This window comes from Amblyomma mixtum, chromosome 1 (assembly GCF_055824585.1).
Source record: "Amblyomma mixtum isolate Tamu chromosome 1, ASM5582458v1, whole genome shotgun sequence".
NCBI lineage: Eukaryota > Metazoa > Arthropoda > Arachnida > Ixodida > Ixodidae > Amblyomma > Amblyomma mixtum.
The window spans coordinates 292,868,364-292,884,165 of NC_143012.1; the positions used below are offsets into that span (position 1 = coordinate 292,868,364).

Sequence of the window (15,802 nt, forward strand, 5' to 3'; positions counted from 1 at the left end):
GGTCGATCAAACCCTTGAACCGGTAAAGCTGTGTACGAATGCTTTGGCCTCTTTGCATCAAGCGTAGCGCTGATGATACTTTTTTTTTACACTAATGCGTCTTTTCAAGCTTGCAATGATTTTCTTTTCCTAGCAAATAAATAGCTAGTATCGCTCATTCAGCTTTATCGCTGATGGCGTCGTTGGAGGCTACGACTTGTTGACTTTTGCATACGCATTGTATCATTTAAATCATGTTGACGTCTTGTTACTCTTTGATCTTGTATTCAGATCTTGTTCTGGCATATAGAGTTCATTGGCAACTTCATTGGCAACGTTGCATCCGTGCCATTATCAATTACAGGTAACATGCAGAACCAGCCGAGGTTCACAGTGAAACCGATACAACGCTTGGACAGCAAATGGCTTGCCAGAGACCTTCAGGTAAGTGTGTGTGTGCAGGTACAGCTTGTTTGCACCAAGCTTATCTGGGCTTGATACCTTGACATAAGTTGATATCTGGGCTTGTCTGCACAAATACATTTTATGCTGTTGAAAACGTTATTTTATGCTGGCAGATTGGTCAGGTAACCAATGTTCGTTAGGCTGTTATCTTCTGAATTTTGTGATACACCTGCTGAGAATAATCTAACTCTCATAAAATAATGTCTATCTTTTATCCAAGAGAATAGAAAGGTAGACAGGCGAGGTCTTTTTATGCCGAGCTGTTAAAAGCAGCAGCAGGTGCCATTTATCGACAGTCTTGTTTTAGGTAAGTGAACAGCGGAAGTAACAATCAATTGCATCCAGCATCATAGAAAGTAACAGTGCAAACAGATTAAAGACGAAGCAAGGAACTGGCAACAAAAGCACTTGTGTCCGTTATTTATTTAATCTTTATCTGTTTACGCTGTATTTACTACAGTGTATTTACTACAATGCATTATCAACTAGCTCAACTGTTCATAATACTTTAATGCCTCCAGAATTGTGCTGAATCCTATGGGTCCTGCAGGGGAGCCGATGGCAGAGTGAAATAATTTTACGCTTTCATGCTTTGGCATTCAATAACGTCTGATGAAATGGTTGGTGCGTGGCGTTTGGCGGGTCAAAGGAACAGTGTTTGCAGTGATCTTCACTGTCGTAGAGCACTCTGGTTTAATTTTGACCACCCAGGGTCCTGTAACATGCACCAAAATCTTAATGCACAAGCATTTCTGTATTTTGCCTCCGACCATGTGTGGCGACTGTGGTCTGCCTGTGTCAAGACTGCTAACTTATGCTCAGCAGCTGGATACCAACCCACTGAGCCACCATGGCAGGTGCCTTCAATAATGAGGTAATACTTGCTTCTTTTTGCATGCTGTGCAGTGCATCTTCTCATACGAAGGACTGGCGCAGTCCTGGAATGAGCTAGTCAAGGATGGCGAGGTGCAAGCGGTTGCCAATGATGTGGCATCGCAAGGACGAGGTAAGGACAGCCATTTATTTGTGCTGGTACATACATGTACCAGGTGCATAAGGCAATTTGAACCAAGTTTCAAAACGATAAATATGAAGAAATTAGAGCAAAACGCTCCGCACAGCTGTTGGCTTTATTGTTGTATAAATCGGACTATTTATACTCCAGTGCATTCACTAAATAATTGAGGTTAATTGTGCTATTTATTAATTGCTTATTTTAGAGCAATAAAGTTGTATTGAGCAAATGACAAGCCCTCTAGTACAGTGTAAGACAGCCTTCAATATTATAGGGAACACATGTCTGATTCGTAGCATTCTTTATATGAGGCCAGGACTGTTTTGTTGTGTTGAGCACATGCTACATGTGGTTATGTCGAGCACATGTAGCATATGCCATGTGGCTTTGGCAGTGTGTGGACATCAGTGCCTGGACATGCGATGGTAGGCTAGGAAGCAGAGCTGTGTGTGCTTTCCACTTTTGGAAGCGAGTTGGTGGTGTGAACCATTGGGCCGACACTGGAAGAGCAGGCATGTTGTTCACACTGACAACACACGTTGGGGTACTGTAATCCATGTGTGCAATTGCGAAAATTTTTTCATCATTTCTGAACATCCTTCAAACCCCGCACAAAAATAACCAGGTAAAGGCTAACTCGCTACAGATGAGCAGATTAACTGTTTCTTTAGTTTTATTTACTGTCGATCTTGGATATATTAAACTTGAAGGGGGTTCACGAGATGGTTCAATATATCAATAATTTGATATATAAAACATGGCTGCAGAAAAGTTTATTTGTTACCCAGAAGCATGAATACAGTGTTCTCACGTTAGCGGCACCCTTCCTGCAGCATTGTGCTGCCTGCCAGCGTACTGGCAACACACCACTCACTGGGTATTGCCAAGGGTAGCTCACTTCGCAATGAAGCCGCAGCGAACGGTGCTTTGGGAGGAGCCACCGAATCATAAGAGGTCTAATTCTGTTATCAGTACACTATAAATGCAATAATATTTCAATTAAAGTTTGGGTACAGTTGATCTTTATCGCTGCGTTGTCTTCAGCAACAAAGCAGGCCGCACGAGAGCCGATGCAAGCTTACGGCCAGCTAGGCCGGTTTCACCGCATAACAGCCGGTGCACCGAATGCTGGTTCTCCCACACGACAGCAGTGTTGCGTTGGAAAGAAGCACTGCAAACTGAAGGCTGCCAAGCACACCCCACGTTCACCTCGTCACACGGTTTTTCGGCACTAGCGCTGCTAGCAAGTGCCCAAGGCCATGCAGCCAGCCTGGCTCGGTGCATGAAAAGTGACTGTGGCAGCGCCATTTGGAGAGGCGCCACTTGCAGAGGTGCTGCGTGAAGTTAGATATATATTAAATGTTCCTTTGAACTGAAGTTTGATAAAAGTGAACAACACTGCTGTACTTTTGCGTAGGATTTTCAAGGGTATATTTGGACAGTTCGATATAAGTAAAAATTTGGTGGATCCGAGTTCGATATACGCTGGGTCGACTGTATTTTATTTTTTTGGATACCTCGTATTTGTCTACCTGTACCTGGGTACCTTTGGATACCTGTATTTTATTTTTTTGGATACAAAGACTTTTGACCAAGACTGTACCTACTTGCATCCATTGCGTAAAACTGCAATGCCACCTCTCTGATGTGTTTGTTTCCTTCATTGTCATGGTTGATTAAAAAAAGAGGGGGCCAGAGGCATTTGTAGTACTCAAAGGTTTTGCATGCTTCTTTCTCCCTTTTTTTTTCTTTCTTTCTTTCTCCTGCCAGAACGTGTTGCTTGGTGCACGTGTGGACCCCAGACTGGAGGCCCATGCTGCCCATGCCCATCGTGCATTCCACCAGCCGAGAGGGAGGCCTCGGAGCAGGAGAAAAACGTGGTGGTGACATCCAAGTCACTAATTGATGTCTGGGCATGGGGCCCCCAGCCTTGTGAGTGACCCACTCTGTTTATGTGTATGCAAAGGTAGACCCATTAAGGAATAAACTAGGTAGAGGCGAATAGCAGGTTATTTGGAATTTTCTGCTGTTAGCTGAAGTGTCAGAGGTACATAGTCAGGGCCCAAGTAATATAAACTTCATAAGTAGATTTTTCGAACATCATTCCAGATGGCTATGTAAGGTGTGATAGCAGAGAAAGTTTGTGATTTTTTGTTTTTCTCTCTTCTGAATGGGATGATATTAAAGGTGAAATTTTTTCTTGCTGGTTTGAATCATGCACTGCAAAATTTGCTGGCGTTTGTCAAAAAGCTACACTAGTTAAATTTTCATCGTTAAAATATTGCCCGTTCCACTAAAGTACCGTGGGTAGTGGCAACGACAGGCACACAGGCAGCCGAGAAGAAAGACTGGCGGACTTAAGTCAAACTTGAGCACTGCCTATTAGGTGATGTGCCTGCAAACAGAAACAACCCAGCCACAGTGATAACTGGAAGTGTGCTCAGCGGTTGACGAAGGCCAGAATCACTGCCACTATTGGCCATGCTCAATTTAAAGCACACATACTTTCGAGATAAGGCGCAAAAAGCACCCTACGACAATGTGGAACATCTTAGAAGTACCATATTTTCTAGAAGTCACACCTGTGTATGAGTTGTAACCCAGTGCAAATGGCAGTTTTTCCCCCGAAAATCACACATCAGTTGCACCGGTGTATAAGATGCATCTGTTCTTTTGGTAAGCACTATAGAATTGTGTAGAGGGTCCTTTCATTAGTGAATACGACGAAAATGCACACTTGCAGCAACTGTTAGGCAATCCTTGAGCTCTGGCCAGTGAGCTTTCTTCCTGCAGTCTGCTTTCTTTTTTGGCTTCATCAACTGAACGCACTTGCAGCTTTACACCAGTCCCAAATTGTTTTATTGCTCACGTTGAAGTGCCTTCCTTCTGTCCAGAGCGTATTCAACTGCACGTAACCTAAATTTTCGCCCACTTCTTCTTTGCGTGCGGCGTCTTGTTCGATTTGCGCATGTTCATGTCAGAATAACACAAGACGTGCGAAAAGCATGCGGCAGCGAGTGTGGTAACAAAAATGGGGCAGGCGGTACTGATGCCAAAATAGAAATTTGCAAGGTTACTTAAAAAGTTACTTGAAATCTTTCACAAAGTATTTTGAATGTTCACGCCGCCGCGGTGGCTCAGTGGCTATGGTGCTCGGCTGCTGTCCCAAAAGACGCGGGTTCGATCCCGGCCGCGGCGGCTGGAATTTCTTTGGAGGAGAAATTCTAGAGGCCCGTGTACTGTGCGATGTCAGTGCACGTTAAAGAACCCCAGGTGGTCGAAATTTCCGCAGCCCTTCACTACGGCGTCTCTCATAGCCTCAGTCGCTTTGGGACGTTAAACCCCATAAACCATAACCATTTTGAATGTTCACAGCTTTGGCTGCTGTTCAGACACCGAGTTGTTGATGCTTGTGTACAATGTGCCTGATTTCTTCCGCACCTTCTTTGGCTCCTGATGTGAAAGGTTACTCAGGGATGTCTTTCACTGGATGTTGTGTTGTATTCCTGTATCTCTGTTGATGCAGTCGAGCAGTTTATTTTGGTCGGCGACTTTTGTTGCAGCTCTCGATCAGCTCCGGGCATGCCTCAAGACCTTGGTGTCCGAGCAGCATCAGCTCTGCTGGGAAGCAGCCACATCCACTCTTTCCTCAATGAGGCTGAAACAGCAACTGGCAGTGGCAATGCGGTACTACACTGCATTGGTGCGCCGTCGTAAGCCACCTCGCGTCGACTCTCCAGCGTCTTGCAGTGTCTCTCAGAGCCCTGATACTCGGGGGTAGGCCTCACATTTTTGTTTCCTTATTGTCACCATTATCATAGTCCATCATCATAGTCATGTGCTTTTTCCAAAGTAAAAATGTGATTGATTGTGCCAGTCGCAATAGAATACGTTGACTGTGAAGCCTTATGAGATGAATGTTTATCGTCTTTGTAATAGGAAAAAAAAATAATTATGTACAGTGAAACCTCGTTATGGTGAACAAGTAAAAAAATTGTAAAATAGTTCGCTATAACTGAAATTCGTAATGTAAAATTTCATCAGAAACACGCACAACAGTGGTGCAATTTAGTAGTTGAAGGGACAGCAATTCTGGCGATCCTTACTAGAGAAACGGAGAGGCTTTAGCGATGTTTTGAAGGCGCTCGCGGCTATTGCAAAGAGCGAAAAAAATCAAGCACCACTTTGGCTTCCCCGCACAGTGCCACAAGCGCAAGTCAAGCGCCGGCTACTGTGGCTTCTTCACATCACAGCCGTGTCGCGGAAAGCGGTACTTCAGAGCGAAAGCTATCGCTGTTGTCACCACTTGCGTGACAGCCGACATGAGCGCAGAATTGTTACCGCAAGCTTACAACCACCCGTGCTGCTTCCATGGCGCTGTCGACGGATGCCAGAGGCGTGAATGCGTGGTGACTGCCGGACTGCAACCCTGCACGCCACTGTTGGCGAGCGCGAGATGAAAATGCAAGCCTAGGCACGAACGCTTGCCGCCTCTTGTGCAGTGCGGTGAAGCCTGGCACCTGCCATCTGAATGAGCACAGTTTAGCGCTCGGGAGTTCGATATATAAAGTAGAAATTGCATGCATTTGTCAAAAATATTTAGGAAGAGTTCGATACAGCCAATAATTCATATATATGTGTTCATTATATCAGGGTTTGACTGTAGTATCTTATTTGCTACCATACTTGCAACAGTGGTCAGTGGCTGTTGCACTGGCTGTAGAGTTTTTCTCTTCAGGGACGTTAATACAGTCGACGACCGAAAATTCGGACGCCTGATTTTTCGTACATGCTTGATGATTCGGACATTTTCGCGGCACCGCGACATGGCCCATAGAGCCAATGTGTAAGAGTGCTTGAAATTTCGGACGCACCGCAACTGACCACTCGATTTTTCGGACCTCGTTCGCACTCGCCGCCAGTACCCAAGCCGCCATATAATGTGTACAGGGTCATCCACTCTTAGTTAGAACCCGCTAGCGCATGGCTGCACTCTTCAGAGGGCCACCGCGTGTCCCCACCGGCCACAGTCGCTCATCGCAGCAAAGTGGCACAGGAGAAGGTGTACCTGGACGTGGTGCTTCGCGTCATATGCCACTTCGCTTCAATGCGCAGCCGTTTCCAATGCGGTGACCCTCCAAAGAGCACGGCCATGCGCTAGCGCATTCTAACTAAGAGTGGACGACCCTGTACAGCGAAACCTCATTAATTCAGACTGCAGGAGATATCGAAAACTTGATCAAACAAAACGAAATTCAAGCTTAAAGGGAGTCTCTTGCGACGCTGAAATTCTGCGTGAGTCGGCACATTGCGCTCGCGTGTTTTCGAATTCGTACTGCCCTTGAATGTCTTCCGCCGCACGAACTTGAACCATAGTCTGAGTTCACGGAACTCATCTGTGCCGAGTCTTTAGTGCCGAACGCGGAACGCAAATACGATCGCGGAGGCTATGTGCACGCCGTGGCCTCCACGATCGAAGCGCGCTTCAGGCGCCGCCGGATCATATCGCGGCCGCGATCTGCTCCGGCGCTGCGCCGTTCGCGGAGGCCACGCGCGCGCACCGGAGCTTCCAAGTGCCGTCTATGGATGGCGCCGTGATCATTATCATCAACTTTTTTCTCCGTTGCGATTTTCCGCTGTTCACATCGGCATCAGTATCGCCAGCTCCAGCCTTTCATGGCGTGTTAGCATGCGTGTTAGCGCGTTCGCCGTGATAGTGGCTTTCGCGTGCTGCCGCCGAGCTTCACAGTTTTAGCGCGATGGGCAAGCACCTTAAGCTACACGGCTGGGAGTTAGCTCTCGAACGCGGTCGGTAAGCATGCGGCAGGCGGGAAATTCGACGTGGCCGAGAAGTGCGTCCGATGATGGTGCAACCAAAACGGAAACACAAGCTGCAAAAATCGCGCTTTCCGAGACAAGCCGTGCGAGCTTCCTGAACTGGAAGAAGAGCTGCTCCTCTATGTGATGGAATTTCGGGACAACGGCTACGCGTTGACAGCGGACATGCTGCGCGGCTTCTTTTGGCATGAGCGTGCACCAGAGCGCAGCACCAGCTTAGGAGTCTAAATACTTCGCGAGTGACGATTGAACGTAGAATAAATGTCGCTCATTCCCTGGTTGGTGTGTTTTTACTTAAAAATTTTTTTTTTCGCACATCGCATGTATGAGCCGCACCCCGAAAATTGGCCCTCGAATCTGGAACCAAAAAAAAGTGCGGCCCTTATACGCGTTTATACGGTATTTCGCGCGGTGAAATATAGTCATGAGGAGCTTTAAAATGTGTGCAATATAATTGGCCGCTTTCTCCGGCGTAGTGGTAATAAGTTCGTGATTTTTTCGGTGAAATTTGATTTTTCGGACTGCCCGATTTTTCTGTATTTCAGTAAACTTGGAAAACACTTGTGACAAAGTAGGGTTTTGTGGATTAAAAATATTTTTAGGGCACCTAAGCAATTCTTATGATGTGTAAATGCGAAAGCAAGTATAACTGGCTCACTGGGTCAGTGGACACCCTAATCAAGCTGTGAGTAGGTGGTGGCACCACCTTTTACAAATTGAGGCAGTTATGTGCTGTTGATTTTGTGGAAAGGAAAGGCACATAACTTACTGCCTGGGTCAGTGCACACATCAGTTGCTGTTTGAGGTATGTGGTGGTGGCAGCCTATTGCTCCAGGAGGGGTGATGATGTCATTTGCATGCTGTGTTTCAGCTAATGGTTTCTGATGATGGTGTGTAGAAAATCTCCCATGTTGTAGTACACCTTTTTTTATTGAATGTAAGGCTCATGTAACGAAAGCGTGTCCCTTGTGCTTACCGCCCCTTGGCTTCCCTCTTCATTCACAAATTTTACTGCCATTCCCAACCAGCATTCACTTTTCTGCCAGTTCACAAGACTGCCTCTCATTTGTGCAGAACGAAGCCCCAGTCGGAACAGCCGATGCAAGCCCTGGCCCGTGTGGGGTCCCGAGCAGCACTCAGCTTTGCCTTTGCCTTCTTGAAGCGGGCCTGGCGCTCTGGGGAGGACTCCGAGCTCTGTGGGGAGCTGCTGCGGGAATCGCTCGAAGCCCTGCGAGCCATGCCCGAGGCTACTCTGTTCCACCAGGAGGCCATCTCCTCTGTCTGGCTGGAAGTGGTCGAGCACGCCGATAAATTTCTGCGCTCAGTCGTCTTAGGGTATGACTCTTGATAGAGAACTGTCCTTGTTTGTGCCCCATTTGTGTGCATCTTGAATACAGTGAAAGAGGCAGGAATCAGCTCGGGAAATGACTTCAGTGTATTTTTGTGCTTCAACAAGCAATTGCTAATCTCTGTCATTTGGCATAAAAAGGTTGGCGTGCAGTTACGCTTCTTGGTAAAGCGATTTTGAGTGCAGCTGCTGGGGTATTCGAACCATAGGTGACCGCAGACCAAACGCTCAATGCCAAACGGAAGCGGCTCTGGGTTTTGGTTTGGGCCGCTGAGCCTCGCCTCGCGTGAACGGATAGTGGCACGTGCTGAGCGTTCTGAGCGAATGGCAGCCACAAGTGGCACTCCTTGGGATGTGCCCGCTGCATACCTTACTGATGAGGTCATTGGTGAGCAGATGACGATGCGCGCTTCTCTGTTGCTGTGGGTAGCCGTCGCACAACCTGTTTTCATGCTACCTTTGCACCTTCCTCCTTCACTTTCCCCCTCATGCTCTGTGCTCAGTTGCATTGATGGCGAGGCATGCTGCTCAACCTGGGAATGGGCATCTAAGAGCTGCGCTCTAAAATGATTGCATTGCACTCACAGCACTACTTTGTTGGCCATGCTTTTGTATTTGAGCTCTCTAGATTTAGTTTGCCCCCTCGAAAAACCATTCTCATTTTATTGACCATGTTGTGGCAATCAATCCTTAGTACAGTGCTTGTGCATGTTTTTTACATCCTGTCAACATACAGTGAAGAAGCCAGTTTGCGTATTATCTGTCAGCATTGCTACCTCTGCAAAGTTGTTGTGGTACAAGGTACTATTCGCTGCAAAGGTTTATGGGATGCTGGGGTGCAGAAAAATATTCATTTCGGCACTTTCATGCAAACCTAGTTGCCTGAAATATCCGCATTTATTAGGTGACGTGTGTGTGGCGTCTGCAGGAATCAGTGCCAGGTGACTGGGTGTTGAGGCTATGCCGCAGTAAACTCGTCCTTGAGCGTACTCGTCCCATAAACTTTTGTTGCCAACTGTACTTATGTGCATGCTCTGTAGAGCATGCTGATGGAAAAAGCAGCCAAGTCCTTCTTTGGCTTCTAGGTGCACATGATTTTTCAGCAAAAATACTTGCATTTCACTTTTGTCCATTTGCACCGGTAGAGTGACTTTGCAGTTCAAAAATTCAGGTGCGTCACCATGAAAAGACTTCAGCTGTGCTTTATGACTTTAGTTAGCTTCCTTGGAGGCTGATAAGTTGGCATCACATGTTAGCAGATATGTTACCGGAAACAAAGCTTTTATAAGCCAGAAAATTTCATAAAAGCAAAGTAGACGTGACGCCGCCAGGTGCGGATTTGTGCAGCTGCGGCTGGTGGCATATTTATGCACTTTCTTGAGGAGCACCATTTCGCTGTCATTGGGAACTAACTGTCGAAATACAAGAAAACAATACAGCTAGCGTAGCCAAGAATGCGATGATTCGCATTATGAATAATAAATAGTGCAAAACGGACAACGGAGAGAAAGGCTAGGTGCAAAAAATAGTGCTGAATCTTTTGCCTCGCATGCTGTGCGCAGGCTGTGTGTGGCCGTTGTCGAGTGCAAGCAACGGCACCCACGCTGTTATGCTTGCTAGGCAGCTGGTGAAGCAGTTTTGTTCTCACTTAGGCCATTGAATTGGCTACTTTGCGTAGTCTGAACGACTGCTGCGGGTGGTGTTGTGAAATTGCTGAGTGCGTCTCTCTCTTTTTTTTTTCCGTACGAGCTTTTTTCCGTACGCGCTTTTTTCCGTATGCGCTTCCGTACGCGCTTTTCCGTACGCGCTTTTCCGTACGCGCTTCACGTCGTCAGTGTGTGAAGCTTACCCGAGTAACTAGGGTAAGCTCGGTTACTAACTCGAGTTGCTATGCAATGGCACAGGATCGTGTGTATGGTGAACGGTAAGCGTACGGTGCCCATACTTACCGTCACAAGATTCTCTGTCGGTGTTGGAAACTGTATAAGTGCTTTCCCACTTAAACAAGACATCTGTAGTGATCTCGACAAATAATCTATCCTTCTTGCTTAGTTTGATATTTTGCTTTAGTGTCCCTTTAATGCTTGTGCCTCCAAGTTGTTTGCAGTGCGTGCATGTTGGCTGCCTGGCCCAATGCAGGGACATCAATGTCGGGGTGGGACACTCCCGTGGCTGTGGACAGGTGCCCGTGCCTGACCAGCAGCTGGCTCTGTCGCTCCTACTGGAGCTGTGCATACAGCAGGGCACTTTGGGCCGACTGCTCAGCGGTGTCCTGCTGCTCCTGCAGCTGTGGGACAGCGGCAAGTATGAGCTGGACAACAGGTGAGCTTGCGCATGCCGTCTCTGCCAGAATCGCACCCTTGTTGAGGCCGTGTTACTTGCCGCTGTATGCCTCGTGCTAGCTTGCTGTGCATATACGAAACCGACTGTTGTGGTTTAGTGGTTATGACTTTCGGACGCAAGATAGGAGAGGCCCGACACCGCTTGCTGTTGCTACACCTGCCGTGTCGTCCTCTCCTCAGTGGGTGGGGCATGGGAGAGTGCGAAGCATAGGGACCCTACAAGAGGTAGAATGCCGTACTGTTTGGTGGCGAGATTGAGAGGGAGGCACTGCAGTGTAGAGATGTGGTATGAAGGGCAAGGTATCTGACAGCTGCAGCACAGCACGCAGTGTCTAGGTTTGCAGCTAATAACGCAGCGAGATGAGAGAGGATAAGATGCCACGGCACAACACAAGAGGTACTGTGCAACAGCTGTTGCTGGATTCTTGCATTAGGCAGCGTAGCGTAAATGTCTGTTTGTTTTTTTAAATTTTCTTTCTTTCGTTATACTGATTCACAAAGATGCTGCAGTTAATGATTTAATGATTTAACCTATTTTAATGCACAGTCTGACAGCAGCTAATTAAATTGATAAGCTGAGAAGTCATAGCTCATGCATTCCCAACAAGGGAAAAAAACGTCACGTGCAAGCCGCTGTGCACTGCTGCGGCTCTGTTTTGTTAGACGGTGTAGGTGCTCTCTGCAAGCACTACACATGCATATGGCTCACTTGAAAGTTCTTCTTGTTCTCGCTCGTTGTGCCTTATGGTGGTACGGGCCAGGCACTTTATTTTTATTTATTTTTTTTTTCTGCCCAAACTAATCACTATCTCTCTTTAGGCAGGATGATAATTCCTCCCTGCATTCCCTGATGTCACAAAAAAGCAGTGACATGCATTTTAGCAAGTTATGTGCCACAAAATTTCTTGAAAGCTCTTTCTTCAAAAAACTTTCATAACTTGCATAGTGTTCGAGGAACTATGAATTTAGAATCTGCACACAAAAATACATGTTCCCTGAAGATTTCATAATTGTGTCTACATTAACAAAAATATTTGTGCAAGACCCGACAACCCCCTTAAAGAGTTTTGAAGAAACACACCATGAAACAATGCAGAATGTGCAGCAAATCATGTGTACTTAGAATAGACCTGGTGTGGCCTGTGGCCAGCCCACTCCTTTGTGTTTGATAATGTAAGCTCACATATCAGTTATTTTGCAGACCTTGTCTGACACGTGTATAGTCTGACATTTTGTGCATGCTTCAGCCTGCACATCTGTTTGAAGGAATAGTACAGCAAAATGCATGCGGAACTTTGTGTATATGTGTTCCACATTTTTTTAGGAAAGCGTCACTGGCTAATGGCTAGCTGTGTGTCCAGGGATAGTGAATTAGTGCTTATCTTTACAATTTTATGTTTGTCCTTCACCTGCTGCTGGCATTTCAGGACTGTTTCCCATGGCACAAGTGTGCCTCTGGTGATGCTTCTGCAGCGGTTTCAAAGCATCAGCTGTTCCAGGCAGAAGTTGGTGGAGAGGTGTTCATATGAAAACGTAAGTGTGTTGGCTTTTTATGTTTGTTGTTGAGGCCATGACAATGCTTAGTCTTGTCCATTTTGTTCTTGTACAAAAGTGGCTTCCATTGCCTATTTGACTTGACAAGATTAAACTTAATGCTGCTAGAGGTTTATGCATTGTAATCGAGCAGCAAGAATTACCATGAGGCAATAAGAATTAGTAAAGTGGTAGGGATAGAACGACATTTGTGTTGAGACCAAGTGTGTCTGCAGTGAGGGCTGTCAAATACGTTAGAAAATTTTCGGTGTCTTGGGCAGCAGCTGAGTAGATGTGAGTTAACTTTTTATATACTTTCCAGGGCGACATTCCTTTGGTTAACCCGACAGAGTGCTTCCTCAGCTTCCTGACTTTGCCTGATGACGACTCGCTGTCGGTTGACCTCCAGCAGTGTGCTGTGGTCATCATGTGTCACCTGGACAGACTAGCCAGTCCCTATTTGCCCTCGGTGACTCACCTGAGTCCTGTGAGTAACATAAGTGTTGGCTTTGCTTCCTTGCATGCTAAGTATGTTTTCCTGTCTGCTGCTGTGCAGTGATATCACTGATCTGTCCTATTTACTCACGCATATGTTGACCTGTTATTTTTTTTTTTCAAAATTGTGCTCTCCAAACTTTGGGTTGTACCATTATACGCATAGTGGATGGAGCAGGGTGCAAATTTAGCTACAAACAGTAAAAAGGGAGGCATGCAACAGCACCACGTGGTAATGGTAAAAGCAGCGGGGGAGCAGAGAGGAATAAATTGCAATGCCTAGCTTTTCTTGCATGCATGGAAACGCAGGGAGCTATGGAAGGAAAAATGATAGGTGTAACGTTAAGAAATCGGAAGCGGGCGGCGTGAGTGAGAGAACAAATGCGGGTTAATGACATCCTAGTTGAAATCGAGAGGAAGAAGTGGGCTTGGGCAGGGCATGTAATGCAAAGGCAAGATAACCGCTGGTCCTTAAGGGTAACGGAGTGGATTCCAAGAGAAGGCAAGCGTAGCAGGGGCAGCAGAAAGTTAGGTGGGCGGATAAGATAAAGAAATTCGCGGAAATACGGTGGCCGCAACTGGCGAAGGGCAGGGTTAATTAGAGAGACATGGGAGAGGCCGTTGCCCTGCAGTGGGTGTAGTCAGGCTGATGATGATGATGATGTACACTTATTCGAACATTTTGAATATTAAAGCGAAAAGCAATATTTGAAAAGCGAATATTGAGAAGTATTCCAAAGTTTGAGAATTCAGGAAAGTAAGCTGCTGGAAGTAGCATTCGATGGTCTTATGCATGCTGTAACACTTCCAAGCAATCGCACTGCTCTGGTTGTCTGTCGGCATGCATCTTGCATACGACACGTCGGCGACGTCCATAAACTCATCCTTTGATGGCTTACCATTCGGTACACTACCGAGGAGTGCGTCTCATGGTACAAAGCCCAGATGTGAAAGAAAACACGCAGTGGTGATAACTGTGCTGTGCCCACTGCACAGAGGGCGTGAAAGACAAAGATGACAAAAAAGATAAGCATGGAGAACTGTCAACATGACTGAGGTGAGCGCTCCATCGGTGTAGGCTTTCGTTGGAAACGAGTTCAAAGCCGGCAATGCGTTATCGTTTACACCCTTCGATGGTTGAAATTAGATGAAAGGTGAAAGGCCAATTATTTTAGATACCGGAATGAGAAAGCCGGCACCGCGAAGCATTCTGGCGCAAGCGCTCAGTCTTCGCTTTGAAGAGCACTGCCATTTTCTTATGCTCATGACCTTGACATAAGGGTGCCGTTCCCCCGGACTTCTCTGCTATACCACTTCAGGTGTTCAGATGAAAGTACTCACCTCAGAATACCTTTAACCTGCTCTCTCCAAGGACAGGCGCACCCCACGCCTTTGCGCGGCAGCGCATGTGAGTGGGGGAAGAAAGCATGCTTGCATCTACTCGCACCTTGTGCTGGCCGAAGCCAACAATGTGCCTCCGTCCAGAGCCCCAATGCAAATTGTTAGCCTTCGTGGTTTTATCAGCATCACTGTCTGGTTGGGCCACGCAATTACCCGCTCCAGAAATCCCTGGCACTGCATCCTCTGATTGGTTTACGGAGTGTGCTGCTTGTCGCTTTCCACTTCTGGCGCGTGCGTGTTGCCTCCACTGAGCTTTCGCGTAACGGACGACTCAGGCCATAGCTTTCTCTGGCTGTGGTACAAGTGTGACATCAGATGTGGTGTGTCCAAAATTTCAGCCATGCTTATACACTGAACTCTGTGGGATGTATGGCTCTGTGCACTGCAAGTCTGGAGTATGAATCAGTCCAAAATTTTAGTGCCAAAAAAAATCTGTCAGCAACTTTTATAATTAAGATCAGCAGCATGTAGAGAATCTCATGATTAGGGCTTGGGGTATGATGCTAGTTGCACTTCGACTTGCTGCTGATTGAACATTGCCTAACATAAGTTTGAAAGCATTTTTTTTTTGTTTCATTTTTTATTTCAGTTGCCATAGTGAATTGGGTGACCCCCTTCTTTTGGCATATGCTATTGAACTGAAATGGTTTGCCTCTTTTTTTTTTTACTACTGCATTTTGAGTCACAAACAGTTTGCTTCGGTTAAAAAATATTTGCCTCGCTTTGAAATTATTTGATTAAAATAAATATTCGTTTCGTGCTTGCTTCTTACTGAAAACTCACTATTCGCGCATGCGTAGTGTTAACATATGTCATCGGGGATGCTGCGGGCATTGAGGGTGTCTGCCAAACATTATTAGAATGAAATGAAGGTATTTACGTCTCATGTGTTCTGTCATGTGTTCCTTGAATGTGCTGAAAGTGCACGCTTTTTGCTGACGAGTTTCTCATGGTGCCTTTGCAACTCGTATGCTATGTGATGCAGTGTTCTAATCGCATAAATTGAATGGCGGTGGCGCAGAACTTTGTTAATTGACCTTACATATACAGCATTCTGGTTGTTTATTTCTGTTTTTCTAGTTCTTGAAGTTGAGGGCTTGATCCATGTGACATATCGACCAGTATGCAAGTAAAAATGGCATTGAATCAGGCATGCAAAAGCAACGAAATGGTTGACAGCAAATGTTTATTTTTGTGTACCTTCAAAACCATTACTGAACGACACCCACTTGCATGCAGCTGTTTTCATCGTTCTGCAGGTTACTGAGTTTTTTCTTGTCCGGGAGGGCAACTGAGAGTGCGAGGGAGCTGGGTGAATAGAGTGAAGTTGGACTTTTTTTTCAGCGAACCGGATTATTGTTTTTTTTTTGGACACATGGAGCTCCA

At 46.3% G+C, this 15,802-nt stretch overlaps 1 protein-coding gene across 2 annotated transcripts in view; it reads left to right on the forward strand.

The window, feature by feature from the left end:
- Positions 1-15,802, forward strand: part of HERC2 (E3 ubiquitin-protein ligase HERC2) — a 110,286-nt gene that overhangs the window by 403 nt on the left and 94,081 nt on the right. For both annotated transcript variants that reach the window (XM_089566423.1, XM_089566424.1), the window contains exons 2-9: positions 344-423; positions 1,351-1,450; positions 3,230-3,391; positions 5,023-5,236; positions 8,372-8,632; positions 10,785-10,967; positions 12,415-12,520; positions 12,843-13,007. In XM_089566423.1, coding sequence (XP_089422549.1) covers positions 344-423; positions 1,351-1,450; positions 3,230-3,391; positions 5,023-5,236; positions 8,372-8,632; positions 10,785-10,967; positions 12,415-12,520; positions 12,843-13,007 — 1,271 coding nt within the window. The remainder of the gene's footprint in view (positions 1-343; positions 424-1,350; positions 1,451-3,229; positions 3,392-5,022; positions 5,237-8,371; positions 8,633-10,784; positions 10,968-12,414; positions 12,521-12,842; positions 13,008-15,802) is intronic.